Source organism: Macrobrachium nipponense, chromosome 12 (assembly GCF_015104395.2).
Source record: "Macrobrachium nipponense isolate FS-2020 chromosome 12, ASM1510439v2, whole genome shotgun sequence".
NCBI classification, from domain to species: domain Eukaryota; kingdom Metazoa; phylum Arthropoda; class Malacostraca; order Decapoda; family Palaemonidae; genus Macrobrachium; species Macrobrachium nipponense.
The window spans coordinates 103,028,063-103,046,326 of NC_087205.1; the positions used below are offsets into that span (position 1 = coordinate 103,028,063).

The following is an 18,264-nucleotide window of genomic DNA, read 5'->3' on the forward strand; positions in this document are numbered from 1 at the left end:
TTTCATCGGATAAATTCGAGCCTTTACATCTGGCTTCCTTCCGCGACGTCACTAGGAAATGCTTGTTCCTGGTGTCTCTCGCTACAGCCAAGAGGACGAGCGAATTGCACGCTCTGGATTCCACAGTGGGGTTCAAAGGAGATGCTGCATCTGTTCTTTCCAGACAATGTTTCTGGCAAAGAACGAAAACCCCCGTCAAAACCTTGGCCAGTAAGTTTTGAGGTAAAAGGCCTATCTAACCTCGTAGGCAGAGAGATAGAGAGGTCTCTCTGTCCAGTGAGACTCTTAAATATTATTTAGAGAGGAAGAGACAGATGGGAGCTTGTCAACAAGGTCTTTGGTGTGCGGTGAAGAACCCCAAAAGACTCATGTCCAAGAACGCCTTGGCTTTCTTTGTGAGAAGCGTTATTACGGACGCTCACAAGAACTGCTCGGAGGAATCCTTCGGTCTTCTAAAGGTCAAGACCCATGAGGTGAGAGCGGTAGCAACGTCTTTGGCGTTCCAAAAGAATATGTCTCTAAAAAATATCATTGAGACTACATATTGGAGGTGCAATTCAGTGTTTGCATCTCATTATCTGAAGGATGGAGAGTGACCTATGAGAAGTGCTTCTCGCTAGGTCCATTTGTATCAGCAGATACAGTGCTGGGTCTTGGAGCAAAGACTGATCCTTAAAGTATTTGATTTTATCGTACATAAACCCTCTTGTCAGATATGTGCTTGGTTTTCTATTAGCAAGCTCACGGATGTCGCACGGGCGCATAGTGTCATTGCTGGTAGGGATCAAGGATATGTATGGCTAGTCGGGGAGTAACAAAATTTTTTTTGTATATTTTGTATAAATGAAAGTGTAATTATGTTTCGAGTTTTTGGTTGTTTGTAAGGAGTTCGGGGATAACTCCTTGCAATCTTAGAACTAACATGGATGTTAGGATCAGGTGATCGGGATCGGTGTTGTGCTCCTTGAACAAGGTGTATTATGTCATGTTAGTGGAATAGCACCCAATGACAAAGGCTTTAGGCTCTGCCAAGTAAGTGGATAAGACCCCATTGGCAGACCCACAAGAACTCTTAGCCATAGATCAATCTCTCGCTGAGGCTCTTGAGGCTAAGCAGACTCCAAGGCAGTAGCCCGCGAAGTCTTCAGCCTAATAAGGTAGGAACCAAGGTTTATTAATACCTACAACATATGTTGTTTACCTGTCTATTTCAGTAGTTAGCTGTCTCTTACCCACCACCAATGGGTGCTAATCAGCTAAGTATATATCTGGCAGGGAAGTTGAATGTATAAAAATGAATATTGTCATGTTACATAAAGTTTTATACATACTTACCTGACAGATATATACGATTAATGGCCCACCCAGCCTCCCGCAGGAGACAGGTGGAAGAGAAGAATTCTGTTAGAAAACGGGAATGGTTCTAGATCCTGCCCCCCATCAGGGCAGGGCGGTAGATCACCTGACCTACCGGTAGCTGTGCCGCGAAATTTGAAATTCTGTCGGAGACGACGGAGTCTATAGCTAAGTATATATCTGTCAGGTAAGTATGTATAAAACTTTATTGTAACATGACAATATCATTTTTATACGATCTGCTCGAGCAAATGCTTGAAAAGAGAGCGGTGGAACAGGTCGTGGACCTAGAATCCCCGGGCTTCTACAACAGGTTGTTCCTGGTGCTGAAACAGTCGAGAGGTTGGCGACCAGTTTTAGACGTAAGCAGTCTGAATCTTTTCGTGGAGAAACAGAGGTTCAAGAAGGAGACGCCTCAGTCAGTTCTTGGGGCCTTAAGACCAGGTGATTGGATGGTGTCATTAGATCTTCAGGACGCCTATTTTCACGTCCCGATCCATCCCCAGTCGATGAAGTATCTGCGGTTTGTCCTGAGAGGGAAAGTTTCCAATTCAGGGCTCTTTGCTTCGGATTGAGCATGGCCCCGATGATCTTCACGATTTTAATGAAGAACGTGGCGAGGTGGCTTCATCTTGCAAACGTCAGAATCTCTCTATATCTAGATGACTGGCTCATTCGAGCCTCTTCGGAAGCACAGTGTCTGAAGGACCTTCACCCAACTTTAACTTTGGCGAAGTCCCTGGGACTTCTGGTGAATTTCGAAAAGTCACATCTGATCCCAACACAGTCCATCGTGTATCTGGGGATTCAGATGGATTCAGTGGCTTTTCGAGCTTTTCCGTCCCAGGTACGTCAGCAGCAAGGCTTAGACAAAGTGTCAGCCTTCCTAAGGAAAGAATCATGCCCGGTGAGGGAATGGATGAGTCTGCTGGGGACCATTTCCTCGCTGGAGAAATTTGTTTCCTTGGGGAGACTACACCTCAGACCTCTCCAGTTTTTCCTGACGGAGAACTGGAAGGACAAGGAGAATCTTGATACGATGTTGAAGATCTCGAGAGAGGTAAAGGATCACCTAAGGTGATGGCTCGATCCTGTAAAGCTGTCGGAGGGATTTTCCCTCAAGCTTCAGAGCCCCGACCTAGTGTTCGTTCTCCGACGCGTCCACCACGGGGTGGGGAGCAACAATAGGGGGGGGAAGAAGTGTCAGGCACCTGGAGAGGGGAACAGGTGTCCTGGCACATAAACCTCTAAGAGCTGGCGGCCATCTATTTGGCGCTCCAGTTCTTCCAAGACAAAGTCTCACATCAAGTAGTCCAGATCATCTCAGACAACACCACAGCTCTGGCCTACATCAAGAAACAGGGAGGAACACACTCTGGGTCCCTGTTCAATCTAGCGAGAGAGATCTTGTTGTGGGCAAAAGCATGGGACGTAACGATCCTTACGAGGTTCATTGCAGGCGTAGAGAACGTCCGTGCAGATCTCCTCAGTCGGCAAGGTCAACTGCTGCCGACCGAATGGATTCTTCACCAGGAGGTGTGCCAAGAGCTGTGGGGTTTATGGTGACGTCCTCTCGTAGACATCTTTGCGACTTCGAGGACAAAGAGACTTCCGCTGTACTGCTCCCCGGTGCTCGATCCAGGAGCGGTAGCAGATGCCCTTCTCTGGGACTGGACAAGGATGGACCTATATGCCTTTCCTCCGTTCAAGACCCTGGGGGAAGTTCTGAGAAAGTTTGCTACGTCAGAAGGGACGAGAATGACGTTGATCGCCCCGTTTTGGCCTGCGAAAGAATGGTTCACAGAGGTCATGTCCTTCGTAGTAGACTTCCCGAGGACGCTTCCGTCAAGGATAGATCTACTTGGACAGCCCCACTTCGAGAGGTACCACAAAATCCTCCCCGCTCTGAGTCTGACTGCATTCAGACTATCCAAAAGTTGGACAGAGCGAGAGGCTTTTCAAGACCTGTGGCAAGAGCTATTGCCAATGCAAGGGCATTTCCTCTACCACGACCTCTGTGAACCAAATAGCTGACTTCCTACTTTACCTGAGGAATGACTTGAAGCTGGCAGTCCCAACGATCAAAGGCTACAGAAGTGTGCCGTCTGTAGTCTTTAGACATAGAGGCATGGACTTAGCAAATGACAAAGATCTTCACAATCTCTTAAGATCCTTCGAGACCACGAAGGTCCCTCAACCTAAGTTGCCGTCATGGAACTTGGACGTAGTCCTAAAGTTCCTGATGTCCAGTCGTTTTGAACCTCTTCATGCTGCGTTACTAAGGGACGTCACCAGAAATGCTGTCTTCCTAACTGCTCTGGCGACGGCGAAGAGAGTTCGCGAAATTCAAGCTATATTAGCAAGCACGTTGGCTTTAAGGGGCATAATGCCGTTTGTTCATTGAGCCCGACGTTTCTGGCTAAGAACGAGAATCCGTCCAACCCTTGGCCTAAGAGCTTTGAGATTAAGGGTATGACCGAAATCATTGGACGAGAGCCAGAGAGAGTCCTGTGCCCTGTCAGGACTCTCAAATTCTATTTGCGGAAAACGAAGGAATGTCTAGGTCCTTCTAGCAACTTGTGGTGCTCAGTCAGAAAACCAGACTTGCCGATGTCTAAGAATTCTCTGGCATTCTTCTTGAGGGACACCATCAAGGAAGTGCATTCATCTTGTGAAGACAGTGACATGAAGCTGTAAAAGTGAATGCTCGCGAAGTGAGGGCTATCTCTACCTCGGTAGCCTTCCAAAAGAACATGGCACTCAATGACATTTTGAGTGCCACCTTTTGGAGTAGCAACTCTGTGTTCACTTCACGCTACCTGCGGGATGTGAAGACGACATACGAGAACTGCTATTCGCTAGGGCCATACGTCACCGCAGACGCTATGTTGGGGGCAGGAAGTAGCACTCATCCTATCCTGTAGAAAATGGTTAGGTGAGCTTTTAATTTTTTGTATTGATTTATGGTTGTAGGGTCAACCGCCTGAGGTGGACTTCCCTTCCTTTAGCCTAAGTTATGTGGGAATTAACTTATGTTAGGCTAGGTCAGGTGGTGGTTTTGCTTCGTTGCCCTCATAGTATGGTCAAATAGTCTAGTCACATTGTGGTCACGCCCCCGTTGACAGATCATCTAGAACTCACCAGCTACATAGGTCACTACCTTGCTTGAGACTCTCGTAAAGCAGAAGCAGACTTGGGTGACAGTAATCACGAAGTCAGCTATGCTAACAGGTAAGGAACCAAGATGTCAATCATCTGCATGTTTATGTTTCCTAAAATCCTATTCTGTCTCTCCCTACCTCCAAAGGTGGGATTCAGCTTTATATATATCTGACAGGTAAGCTTCATGAACAAAATGATATTGTTATGATACAATAAAGTTTGTTCATACTTACCTGGCAGATATATATAATCAGAGTGCCCACCCACCTCCCCTCAGGAGACAGTGGCACTAGAAAATCTGAATAGAAAATGGGAATGGTTCCTGATACCCGCCTCCCAGCGGCGGGAATGGGTACTAACCACCTGACTCCCACTACGTGTGTTGTAAGTTTTGAAATTCTGTCGGACTTTGGAGAATACAGCTATATATATATCTGCCAGGTAAGTATGAACAAACTTTATTGTATCATAACAAGATCATTTTCTGCATACAGTTGTATTACAGTTTTGACAGGATATTTGATTAATGCCAGACCTAACTATAAATGAGATTAGGTTTGGTTGTATCATGTCAGGACATCACAAGTGCTTTAAATCCTATTGTAATATTGAAATATTGTTTTCATACATTCAACTTACCTGTCAGATATATACATAGCTATAGACTCCGTCGTTCCCGACAGAATTTCAAATTTCGCGGCACTCGCTACAGGTAGGTCAGGTGATCTACCGCCCTGCTCTGGGTGGCAGGACTAGGAACTATTTCCCGTTTTCTAATCAGATTCTCTCTGTCGCCGGCTGTATCAACATTGTTGTTTACTTCCTCTGACATAGAATTCGTTTTTCGCAAAGCTTTGATCATCTCTCGCTGATATTTGGTGACGTACTTGGATCGTTGTTTGGCATTCGCTATCGTGGACTGTTTTTTGACTTGGTTTTTGGAATTTGTGAATATGTCTGATTCTAGTGTTAGTTTCAGAGTGTGTGTGAATGAGGGCTGTAAGGTGAGGATTCCGAAAGCTTCGGTAGATCCTCACACTATTTGTAGGGGGTGTAGAATGGTTGAATGTTCGATTGAGAATACGTGTAACGCGTGTGAGCAAACTGAGTGCACAAGAGTGGAAGAATCTAACTTCTTACTTGAAGAAGTTAGAGAAAGATAGAGAGAGGAAGGCGGCTTATAAAAACCCGCAGAATGTCTGCCTCTCATGATTTACTATCTAGCTCTGTAGCTTCTTCCTATGATAATCATGACCATTCTGTTTTCAGCCCGTTCACAAATTGCTAATCCCTCTAGTTCTGCTTCGGAAATAGCAGAACTTAGAGCTTCCCTTCAGAAAATGCAGGAAAAAGTCGCAGCATTGGAAGGTAAGGAAAGTGAATGTGGTAGTGATGTTAGTGTCCCCAGGTGTAGTGGAGGGGGCGTCTGGTCGTCTCTGCGACGCTCCCAGGCCTAGACCTCTTCCAAGCTCCCTGGCCCGGAGGAGAAGGAAAGTCGAAAGCCGTACGGGGGTTGTGGAGAATCCCCAACCAACGATCAGGGCGTCCCTTCGGCAGAATCGATCGTATCGACTGCCAAGGACCGCTATAGGTGGAAAAGCGTCCTTCGAGAGTGCTTTTCGTCGTCTAGTTCGCCTCTTCTCCGAGAAGAGGATGGAAGGAGTCGAATCTTTCCCGTCCTTTGAAGAGGAGTATGAAGAGCATGAGCTCAATTCGAGTCCCGAGCGCTTCTCGGAAGGAGGAGCGCCTTCGGTAATAAAGAAGGCGAGAATACATTCAGACTCTGGGTCTGGAAGGGATCCTAGAGCGCCTTCCAGATCTCCCTCTCCTAATTCGGAAGATTCCTCAACCAAGAAAATTTTGAAGAATAGCAAAGAGAGCAATTAGCCTTGTTAGTAGGAACTCGTTATAAGGAGCCTACTCGTAAAAAGGATGATAGGCTTCCTATTAAAAGATCTAAATACCTTTCTCCTGTCGGGCGCGACGCATCCTTCAGGGGAGTTGTCGCACAGGCGGCCATCTCTGGGGGGAGCGGTGCGCTAGACAGGAGAGAAGTAAGAAAGGAAGTACTCCTGTCAAGAGTAGGGCGCCAACCAGAAGCCAGGCTCCGAGTAGGCGCAACGAGCCAGTACAACATTCAAGATCTTCAATCAAGCGCCAAGAGTTAGCTGAAGAGGAAGATCCTGTTAGGAGTAGAGCGCTTGTGAGATGGAAAGCGCCTATCGGAATCAATACTCATACTAAACATCAGACGCATTCTAACGGATCAGGAGTGTTTGGAACGACGTGCTCCTACCAGGCCCAGGAGTCGTCGGACCTAGATACTCCTACCCAGGCGCCAGGAGTATTCTGAACTAAATACTCCTCCCAGGCGCCAGGAGTATTCCGAAGCTGATACTCCTCCAGGCGCCAGGAGTACTCTGGACTTAATAACTACTCCCAGGCGCCAGGATATTCCGAAGCTTATACTCCTCCCAGGTCCCGAGGAGTATTCGGAACTTAATACTCCTACCACGCAGACCGAGGAGTAGGTTCTGAACAAAATGCGCCTACTAAAAGCCAGGAGTATTCGAGCGCTCTGCGCTGCCAAGCGCCAGGAGTATTCCAAGCACGTTACTCCTCCCAGGCGATACTACTCCTGCTGTACACCAGGCGCATTCCTCGTATGAAGAGCCTGACACCTCGTAAGAGAGTAAGAGAAGAGTCAGAAGAAAGAAGAGAGCCTTCTCCTTCCGAGCCTATCAACCCAGAAGATGCCTCGGAGGACGAAATGAAGGAAGGATCTTCTAATTATAAAGTTCTTTCGTCCCTTCTATTGGAGGAATATGGAGACTCTTCGACGCCAGCTGCTCCCCCTTCTCCACGCTCTCAGTTTCGAGCACGAAAACACACAAGTCTTCCTCTTTCCTTAAAATGAAGCCTGCTATTTCTATGAGGAGGGCTCTACAATCTCTTGACTCCTGGTTCAAGAAGAAGAAGAAGGAGTTAGGAAGGACGGTCCTTTTGTATGCCTCCCGCTAAACTTACAGGGAGGAGAGGAATTTGGTACGAGGGAGAGGATATGGGATTGTCTCTGTCCGTTTCAGCTGAATCAGACTTCTCGAGTTTGGTGGATTCGTCGAGAAGGCACGCCTTGAATGCAGCGAAGGTAACATGGGGGCTTTCGGAAACGGACCACCTCATCAAGGGACTTTTTCACACTTTAGAAGTTTTTAACTTCTTAGATTGGTCCCTTGGGGTTCTGGCCAAGAAATCTCAGGAAAAGGAACAACTCGACCCAGAAACCCTAAATTGCATCTCTGCCTGCATTGATAAGGCTGTTCAGGGATGGATCGGCTGAGGTATGCTCCCTCTTTGGTGCAGGAGTTTTTTAAAGAAAAGGGCGGTGCACAGTGCTTTCCTCACTGGAAGCCGTCTCTCCTTCGCAGAGAGCCGCCTTATTTTTGTTTGCGCCTCTCTCTGAACCCTTTTTTCCCTCGCAGTTGGTGAAGGACATCGCGCACTCTCTGACGGAAAAGGCCACCCAGGATCTCCTTAGACAATCCTCAAGGAAGAATAGGCCTGTGGCTAGTGAGGAAAAGAAAGTGGCTCGCCCAACTCAGCAGCAGCCCTTTCGAGGAGGTCTTCCAACTAGATCGATCGCCAGAAGGAAGTCATCCGAAAAGAGGGGCAGGTCTTCCTTCCGTCCCTTTAAGAAGGGAAATGAGAATTCTGTCCTCCAGACACCCGTAGGAGCCAGGTTACTTTCTTTTGCGAACGCCTGGGAAGACATAGGAGCGAATCCTTGGATGATGTCGATTATCAAGAAGGGGTATCGCATCCCATTCAAGGACATTCCTCCCTTGACAACATCACCGAGGGAATTGTCCGCCAGATACAGGGACCCTGTTCTGATGGATACTCTTCGTCAGATGGTGGAACAGATGTGGGACAAAAGAGCAATAGAGCTAGTGCTGGATTGCAACTCCCCGGGGTTTTAACAATCGCTGTTTCTTGTAGCAAAAGCCTCGGGGGGATGGAGACCGGTTCTGGACGTAAGTGCGCTGAACAAATTTGTCGAACAACAGAAGTTCAGCATGGAAACGTCTGCTTCAGGTCCTTGCAGCACTGCGGCAAGGGGATTGGATGGTGTCCCTAGACCTTCAGGACGCATACTTCCACATCCCGATCCACCATTCGTCGAGAAGAGTACCTTCGATTTATGTTCGAAGGAAGAAATTATCAGTTCAGGGCCTGTGTTTCGGCCTGTCCACGGCTCCTCAAGTCTCACAGACGTGATGAAATTGTAGCAAGGCACTTACATTTGAAAGGGATAAATGTCTCCTGTACCTGGACGACTGGCCTCATCAGAGCCAGGTCTCAAAAGCAGTGTTTGGAGGACCTGTTAATAACACTGGAATTGACAAAATCTTTGGGATTGATCGTGAACCTCGAGAAGTCTCCAGATGAATCCCCAGCCAGAACGTGGTTTATCTGGGGATTCAGATGGATTCTCGGGGTTTTCGAGTTTTTCCATCTCAAGAGAGAATAAAGAAAGGCTGTGCCACAGTATCGAACTTTCTAGGGAAAGAGCGCACTTCAGCGAGGGAATGGCTGAGCCTTCTGGGAACCCTTTCCCTCGCTCGAACAGTTCTTTCTCCTAGGAAGATTACATCTTCGACCGCTTCAGTTCTTCCTAAGAAGAATTGGAGTTGGAAGACAGGTCAGCTCTCGGACACGTTTCCAATCTCGGAAGAAATAAAACATCATTTGAAGTGGTGGTTGATTCCATTAAGGGAAAACAAAGGAGTGTCCATGCAAGTACGGAACCCAAGCCTGACATTGTTTTCAGACGCCTCGGAGGCGGGCTGGGTGCAACATTGGGATCCAAAGAAGTGTCAGGCACCTGGTCGGCAGAACAGTGTCATGGCACATAAATTGCAAAGAGCTCTAGCAATTCACCTGGCGCTAAAGAGCTTCGAACACTTAGTTCAGAGGCAAAAGTCGTGCAGATAAATTCAGACAATACGACAGCTCTGGCTTATGTCAAGAAGCAAGGAGGGACGCACTCTTTTGCTCTGTACGAGCTGGCAAGGGATCTACTGATTTGGGCGACAACCAAAGGAAGGTAGTTCTTCTAACAAGGTTTGTTCAAAGGGGAGAGGAATGTGAGAGCGGACAGATTGAGCAGGAGATTCCAGGTACTTCCCACAGAATGGACACTCCACTCAGAAGTCTGTCAGAGCCTTGGCTCCTTGGGGGAAGCCTCAAATAGATCTTTTCGCCACATTCCTCTCCAAAAGGATAGAAACGTTTTGTGCCCTGGTGGAGGATCCCCGGGCGTATGCAACAGACGCCTTTCTCCTGGACTGGTCAGGGATAGACGTTTACGCTTTTCCCCCGTTCAAGATACTGGGGGAAGTAGTCAGAAAATTCGTGGCATCCGAAGGAACCAAGATGACTCTGATCGCTCCGTATTGGCCAGCTCAAATTTGGTTCACAGAGGTGATTGAATGGACAGTGGACTTCCCCAGATCTCTTCCAAACAGAATAGATCTGCTCAAACAACCCCACTTCGGAGAGGTACCATCAAAATCTACCCGCTCTTGCTCTGACTGCCTTTCGACTATCGAAAGACTTGTCAGAGCGAGAGGGTTTTCTCGTCTCGCCAGGCAGCAAACGCAATTGCTAGAGCCCGCAGATCATCTACTAGGAGTGTACAATCGAAGTGGGAAGTTTTCAGAAACTGGTGTAGGTCGAAGAAGCTGTCCTCTTCCAGTACCTCTGTGACCGAAATTGCAGATTTCCTTCTGTTTCTTAGACAAAAGTCGCATCTCTCTTTGGTACCGACTATTAAGGGGTACAGGAGTATGCTTTCAGCAGTCTTTAGAAACAGAGGATTAGATCTAACGAATGATAAGGATTTGCACGACCTCATTCGTTCCTTCGAAACATCTAAATCACTTGAACCTAAGGTTCCAAGCTGGAACTTAGATGTGGTTCTTAAATTTCTATCATCAGATGAATTCGAACCACTTCACACTGCTTCGTTTCGTAACATCACTAGAAAATGTTTGTTTCTGATGCTCTTGCAACGGCAAAAAGAATCAGTGAGTTGCACGCCCTTGAATCAAGAGTTGGCTTCAAAGGAGGACTCTGCAATTTGTTCATTTCAGTCCCTTTTTCTGGCCAAAAATGAAAACCCTTCGAATCCCTGGCCCAGGAGCTTCGAATGAAAGGACTTTCTAGTTGGTGGGCAGAGAGGCGAAAGATCCTTTGCCCAGTTAGAGCTCTAAAATTTTTAATTTTATCTGGACAGGAAGAAGCAGTTTGGGGGGTTCCGCATAAGGTCTTTGGTGCTCAGTGAAAGACCCCAAGAGAGCAATGTCCAAGAACGCATTAGCCTTCTTTGTTTAGAAGTGTTATCACAGAAGCTCATAAGAATTGTCCAGATGATTCTTTTAATCTTTTAAGAGTGAGAGCCCACGAAGTTAGAGCAATCGCAACCTCTGTGGCGTTCCAAAGAAATATGTCACTAAAGAAACATTTTGGACGCAACTTATTGGAGATGCAACTCTGTGTTTGCATCCCATTATTTAAAAGACGTGCGAGTTACGTATGATAAATGTTTTTCTTTAGGTCCGTTTGTGTCAGCACAGACGGTTCTGGGTAAAGGAGAAAGCACCAATCCTTAAATTATGTACGTAACCTCTTGTCGGATGTGTTCTCGGGTTTTCGGTGTATGGGAGTGTCAGTTGTCGCACAGGCGGCCTTCACTTCTCTTCATTTGAAAATCGAGTGACGTCGACTATTAGAGGGGTACAAAAATTTTGTTATTTTTGTATGTATGAGTTTTCGAGTTTGTGGTGTTTGCTAAGAGTTTGGGGATAACTCTAGGCAATCTTAGAACTAACACGGGTTAGGATCGGGTGATCGGGATTGGTGGTGTGCTCCTTAAATAAGTGCGTGTTGTCATATAAGCGGATGTGCTCCCATTGACAAACGCCAGTTAGGATTCTGTCGAGTAAGTGGAAGAGACCCCATCGACAGATCCACAAGAACTCTTGGCCACAGATCACTATCTCGCTAAGGCTCTTGAGATGAAGCAGACTCCTGGGCAGTAGCCACGAAGTCTTCCATCTAAAAAGTAGGAACTAAGGTTTATTTATACCTACAACATATGTTGTTTACCTGTCTAGTCGTTGGTTAGGCTGTCTCTTGCCCTCCACCAAAGGGTGTCAATCAGCTATGTATATATCTGACAGGTAAGTTGAATGTATGAAAATGACATTGTTATGATACAATAAAGTTTCATACATACTTACCTGGCAGATATATACAATTGAAGACCCACCCAGCCTCCCCGCAGGAGACAGGTGGAAGAGAGAATCTGATTAGAAAACGGGAATAGTTCCTAGTCCTGCCACCCAGAGCAGGGCGGTAGATCACCTGACCTACCTGTAGCGAGTGCCGCGAAATTTGAAATTCTGTCGGGAACGACGGAGTCTATAGCTATGTATATATCTGCCAGGTAAGTATGTATGAAACTTTATTGTATCATAACAATGTCATATTTTTGTTGTTGTTGGAAATATTGTACAACTGTTTGCTTAAACAGTAATTAGTAATATATTACTTGTATTTTTTTATGTGAAGGTAACCCTGATTGAATTTTATGTCTTAAAGATTTATTTTGTTTAGATGGTTGAGGTAGGAACTATAACAGCTTGTAACGTTGGATCTTAACAAACTGTACAGGAGTTTACCTGTGTCATACTACTTTTGCACATATAAAAGGCTGGGAAGCTGGCATTTCCAGTTGGGAAGGACATTGTCCTTCATGTTCTTCGGATAAAACCTCCCACTCAAGGAATAAATCTTTATTTAAAAGGCAAACTCTTGTTGCAAGTAGGAACAAATTACTTATTTGTAAGATTATTTACATTACCCTTAGATATACAAATCCCAGCACGTGTCCCTCTTGCCATAGGAAAGAGTGAATGTTGACAGTCGAGTAAGTCAATGATACAGTCATCTCTCTCAGTTACCACATGTTAACAACCTTATCAAGTTTTTGCTGAAGGTATAGTACAGTAGTATATATATAAAAGACTGCAGGTTTATGTACAGTACGTACCTTGAAAATATGCAGTCATATTGTACACATTTGTAAACTGTATATATACGTAGTCAAGTTTAAAAAAGTATAAAAAATTATTCATTTGATGTAGGTAAGTGTAAGGACAACTTCTCTGGTAGTGATTTGAATGGTAGGGTAGAGAGAAATAATTGCTTATACATACATTTCCTGACACTCAACAGCTACAATGCCAGAGGGTCCACCAGTGACAATGGGGGACAGCAGAAGTGCTCCACCAGTTTTGCGTCGTTGTGATAATCCTTGGAAACCTAACGCACAGCATGGACAGTCAAAGGTAAATATGAACTTGGTATTGGTACAGTCATCCTGTTAAATTTTGAATTACCTTTCAATATCTTACAGATATATCAGCATAAAATTTGCAAGTACTACTAATTTGCAACTCTCAATTTAAAAGCTCATTTGTTTGAATTGCTTCATTATCTTTTCAGTATGAAATATAGTAACAGGTTACTCATGATTAATGATAATATGCTGGTGTTGATTTTCACCCAATTTACTTGTTTTTAATTTTTATTTAATGATTCCTTATGCATGTCAGTTTCCAAGACTTATCAGGAAGCTCATGCTTGTAACAAATTCCGTCCACAAATTCTGCTGTGGGTTTGGTCCCCATGAGATGTGTTGGGTCAGTCTGCAGATTGATAAAAAAAATGCAGTTTTTAGGTCTATTCCAAATTCCTTTTGTTATTGGCTGAGACACGCTTGAAAATTCACAAGGCACTTCTTGTGGTTGTCATACAAAAGCCTGATGAACTTGGGAACATTTATTGGGTAGGAAGTAAGGATTAATAGGATTTTAATTAAACAAAGTCATTCTTTACCATGCAGGGTATTTGTCCTTGACAATTCATATGTTAAACATTTCTACTGTACCATGTAAATTGTATTAAATGTATCTTACTTACCTAAAAATTTATTTTATGGTTACAAATTAATTATTTTGTGTTAGGTATCAGGGCAAATTAGTTGAAATGTAAGTGTTGGATAGGATACTGATCATTTTGTATTTTATCACAGCAACTGTATCGTCGATGGATGGGTATCCTAAACCGGGTCACACAGACATCCTTAGCTGTTTTCCTTGAGCAAGCATGTGAGGTTCTTTTATCAGATCCTGAACATCTAGCTCATTTCTTTGAGCTCCTGATATTTAAGGTTAGTTTGCAGCCATTGATTCTATTTTTTTTTTTACAAACCAGTTATTTGTACTGAGCCTAGATACCAGGTTGGATGGATGACGCAACTGATGAATTCCTAGTAACTGTTTCACCAAGTGCATTTTTGTAGGATTTTGAGATCACAAACATTGTATTGTAAAGAATGTTTATCATATTTTTTTCTTTTTTCTTTTAATACATTTGCAAATAAATTTCATGTCAGTATTTTCTCAAAGTACAATAATGTCCATATGTATTTCCTTTGTGCTTTAACTGCCAAAACTTCATAAAATAAGTCTAAAGCAGTGGCCTATAGGATGGAAGCTGACTTCCAATGGTAAACTAACTCGTGCTTGAAGGATGCAACTAAACTAATGCACTAGTACAGTGGTGACTTATAGTACATATAGTACAGTGATTTATAACCAGGTTACATCCCTGATTATTGGATACAGCTAAGACAGGTCAAAATGAAGCAGAGTTGAGTACAATATATTTACTTGCATGAGATGTGTAAACAGAATATCATAATTAACAATGATGAAATGAATAATGAACATTTAACTTCACTCTTACCTTTATGGGAAACTTGTTAGCATATGGAAGACAGAGAGGAGGGGAGAGGGAGGATGAAAGGTTATTGTTTAAAAGGGGAATCCCCCTCCAGAAGGACTCCAGGTATCATGAACCTATATGGGGTTACTTCCCTATGCTTTTTAGTGGCTTCGTCAGAGGTTACTTCCCCACTCCGTTTTTTACTAGCACTAGGACCAACTTGAGAGTCACTGGACCCCTGCCGAATAACAAAACTATCCAGAGACATTAGTTTCTGACGTCTCTGCAATAGTATCTGCCTTAAATGGTACAAAGTGTTGTCATTAAACATACTATTCGAGACAGGGATTGCAAGATCTTTGTTAGGATATGTCTTCAAAATTTTTTATATCACTTCACTTGGCAAACATTTTTTTAATTACTCCTCCTCAGATTCCTCATCTGCTGTCTGTTTCTGTACCTGCTGAAGGTCTTGCAGCTCCTCAGTGATTAGCTCTTCCCTGTGGCCATCCACTAACTTTTTCACATCCTCCCCACTCACATCCAAGCCCATGGACTTCCCCAGAGACACAGACTCCACAACAGGCATAGGGGTGTCAGGGTCAGCCTCAAACCCTTCGAAATCCTTCTTGAGGTAACACTGGCCACAATTTTCTCCAAGCAGAGTTTATTGTCCTGGAAGGCACTCCCTTATCTATAAGACTTATGCAATTAAAGATATTGAAAGGATGCTTCCAGAACTCTCTTAGGGTCAATTCAGTGTCTGAGGTCACTTCAAAGCACCTTTGGAACAATGCCTTCGTGTACAGTTTCTTGAAGTTTGAGATGTTTTGCTGGTCTCATGGGCTGGATGAGAGGTGTGGTATTAGGGGGCAAGAACTTCACAGTGATGAATTTAAATTTGTCTCAACAGCTGGTCTTCCAAACCAGGCAATTATTCCTTATCACATTGTTTTTCATCAACACTTGGGGAGTTTCAGTGATACACAAGTAAGGGCTTCACTTTGAAATCCCCACTGGCATTCCCACAGACCAAGAGTGTTTGCCTATCCTTCATAGGCTTGTGCCCTGGCAATGAACTTTCCTCCAGTGTCATGTAGCTCCATTTTGGCTATTTTTCTTTTTTTTCCAAAACAGGCCCATCTCATTACAATTGAAGACCTGTTGTGGGAGGAACCCTTCAGCCTCAAGCTACTCCCTGAATTCACCAACTAATTTTTTGGTGTCATGTTTATCCGAGCTCGCAGCCTCCCCATGCCATACAACACTATACACTATGGATGCTCGTACGTTTTCTGAATTTTTCAAACCATCCTGGTCTTGACATCACTAAAGCAGCACTAGTTGTTGGCCTTTTCTTACTTTAATCAGCACACAACATCCTAGCTTTCTCACAAATGATTGCTTCTGACACACTATCCCCTACTAAATGTTTTTCATTGATCCACACCAACAACAGCTTCTCAACATCTTCCACTAGTTGCGATCTCTGTTTTTGTACATGAAAACTTACCCAGCAGATATATACTTAGCTATAGACTCGGTCGTCCCGACAGAATTTCAAAACTCGCGGCACACGCGACAGGTAGGTCAGGTGATCCACCATTCCCGCCGCTGGGTGGCGGGGTCTGGAACCATTCCCGTTTTCTAAGCCATAATTTCTCTGTCGGTTGAACGGACAACACCTATTGTTCGTTCCTCCATCTTGGATTTCTACTCGTTTGCCGAGAATTTGGATTGGTTTTTTGGTGACGTATTCTGTTTTTTCTCTGGCTTGGCATACGCTTATATTGGACTGTTTTTCGACTTTGGTTTTGACTACTCTTTCACGATGTCTGACGCTAAGGCTTCACCTATGTTTAGAGTTTGTAGTAGGGAAGGTTGCAAGGTTAGGCTGCCGAAATCGGCAGTAGATCCTCATAGTATTTGCGCTAAATGCAGAGAGAATGAATTCTTTTAATAATACCTGTGTTGAGTGCGAGAACCTAACAGAGCTGAATGGAAGGAGTTATCTTCATATGTTAGGAAGCTTGAGAGAGATAGAGTAAGGAAGGCTTCAGCTAGGTCATCTAGTAGATCTTGTTCTCTAGAACAAGAAGTTAACTCTCCTACTAACGATTTTCCCTTAGCCTCAGCTGCTTCTCCCTGTTCTGAATCCAAAGATTCTTCTTCAGAGAGGGAAAAGGGGTGTAAAAGCTTCCATCAAGAAACTTCAAGCTCAGTTACGAGCTCTAAATGAAGGTAAGAGTGGTGATAGTGACTTGTGCAGTGTCCCCAGTGCAGTGGAGGGGGCGTCTGACCGGTTCCTCATTGCTCCTAGGCCTAGACCGCTTCCAAACTCCCAGGACCAGGGGAGGAGGATGTCGAAAGCCGCAGGGAGGATGCAGAACATCCCCAACGGTCAGGCGTCCTTCGGCAGATCCTGTTGTTAAGTCCCAGGCTGCCTCGGATTGCCGCAGAAAAGGCGTCCTAAGGGAGTGTTTTTTGGCCTCAGACTCTTCCTCTCCTAAACGAGGATGGAGTTCGGCCTCTCTTTCGCGCCCTTTGAAGAGAGCCTGGAAGGCTCCTAAAGGAGACGCGGCTGATTCCAGCTCAGAGCGTTTTCCCAAGAATTGGCCTTCGGTGCTAAGAAGACGAGACAAGAGGAGCCCTCTCTTCAGGATCTACGAAGAAGTTTTTGTTTTTGATAAATCTGCAAGAGCAGTTAGCCTCTTTAGTAGGCTCCTTTGCTAAGGATTCGACAAGGAGGAAGATGTTTTGCTCCCTGTAAGAATTCCGCTAAGCGCCCCTCTTCTTGTTATAGGAGAGAACCCTCACAATCTCAGGGCGTTTATCGCCTTCGTCGAGAGACTCGTCCGACAGGAGTTGTTCTCCTGAGAGGAGAGTTCTTTCGCCCTATAGGCTTTCTTCTCCAAAGCGCCCTATGACGGGTAAGGCTTTGAATCCTGGTAGACAGGAAGAACGTAGCCTTTCTCCTATGAGACGCCGCGAATCGAGCAGAAGTCTCGATCGGTTTAGGTTCAAGGAACGGAAGATAGACTAAACGATTTAGGTATCAGGATCCTTTGGGTCTACAGGACCAGGAGCCAGGCAGGCGCAAAGAGGCAGCGAGACGCAAGAAAGGGCGTCAAGAGCCTCTCAAACCACAGGATTCAGGACGTCAGGAGTTTGCTAGAAGGCAGGAATCAGGACGCCATGAGTCAGGACGCCAGGAGTCAGGGCGCCAGGAGTCAGGACGCCATGAGTCAGGGCGCCAGGAGTCAGGACGCCAGGAGGCAGGACGCCAGGAGTACGTTAGGCGTCAAGAGTTAGGGCGCCAAGAGCCTGTTAAGCGTCACGAATCAGGGCGCAAGGATCTTTTCAAGCGCCCTGAATCAGGGCGCCAGGAGCCTATCAAGCGCCGCGAGTCTGGCGAACCGCAAGGGCCTAGACAACAAGAGTCTAGTAGGCGCAAGAGTGTTTCAGAACGACAGGAGCCTCATTCTTCGTATAGAAGTTCGAACGTTCAGCGCTCCCCTTCTCGGGAAAGGAGTTCTTCTCCCAGGAAGAGCCCGATCACTCCCAAACGGTCTCCTTCAGTGGATCCGTTGGAACAGGTATCGGAAGAGGAGGAGCCCGTAGATGTAGCAGTTTCTGACTACAAGAGGCTCTCTCTTTTGCTGCTCAAGGAGTTCGGAGACTCCCTTCATCCTGCTGACCCTCCTTCACCAGGATCTTTGATGTCGAGCACAAAAAGCTCACAAGTCGTCTTCCTTCGTCAAGATGCGCTCTTTGTATGAAAAAGGCCTTAAAGACCTTTTCAGAGTGGTTGACTTCCAGAAGGGAAGCGGGCAAAACAGTTTTTTCCTGCCCTCCTTCCAAGTTAACAGGTAAACCAGGAAGGTGGTACGA

At 45.3% G+C, this 18,264-nt stretch overlaps 1 protein-coding gene across 5 annotated transcripts in view; it reads left to right on the forward strand.

The window, feature by feature from the left end:
- LOC135224721 (eukaryotic translation initiation factor 4 gamma 3-like) overlaps positions 1-18,264 on the forward strand; it is a 65,332-nt gene that overhangs the window by 1,637 nt on the left and 45,431 nt on the right. For 4 of the 5 annotated variants that reach the window (XM_064264011.1, XM_064264012.1, XM_064264013.1 and 1 more), the window contains exons 2-3: positions 12,820-12,932; positions 13,679-13,816. In XM_064264011.1, coding sequence (XP_064120081.1) covers positions 12,825-12,932; positions 13,679-13,816 — 246 coding nt within the window. In that variant the 5' untranslated portion in view covers positions 12,820-12,824. Of the gene's footprint in view, positions 1-4,562; positions 4,588-12,819; positions 12,933-13,678; positions 13,817-18,264 lie in introns of those variants that run through there. The other variant, XM_064264010.1, reaches the window with a different exon arrangement.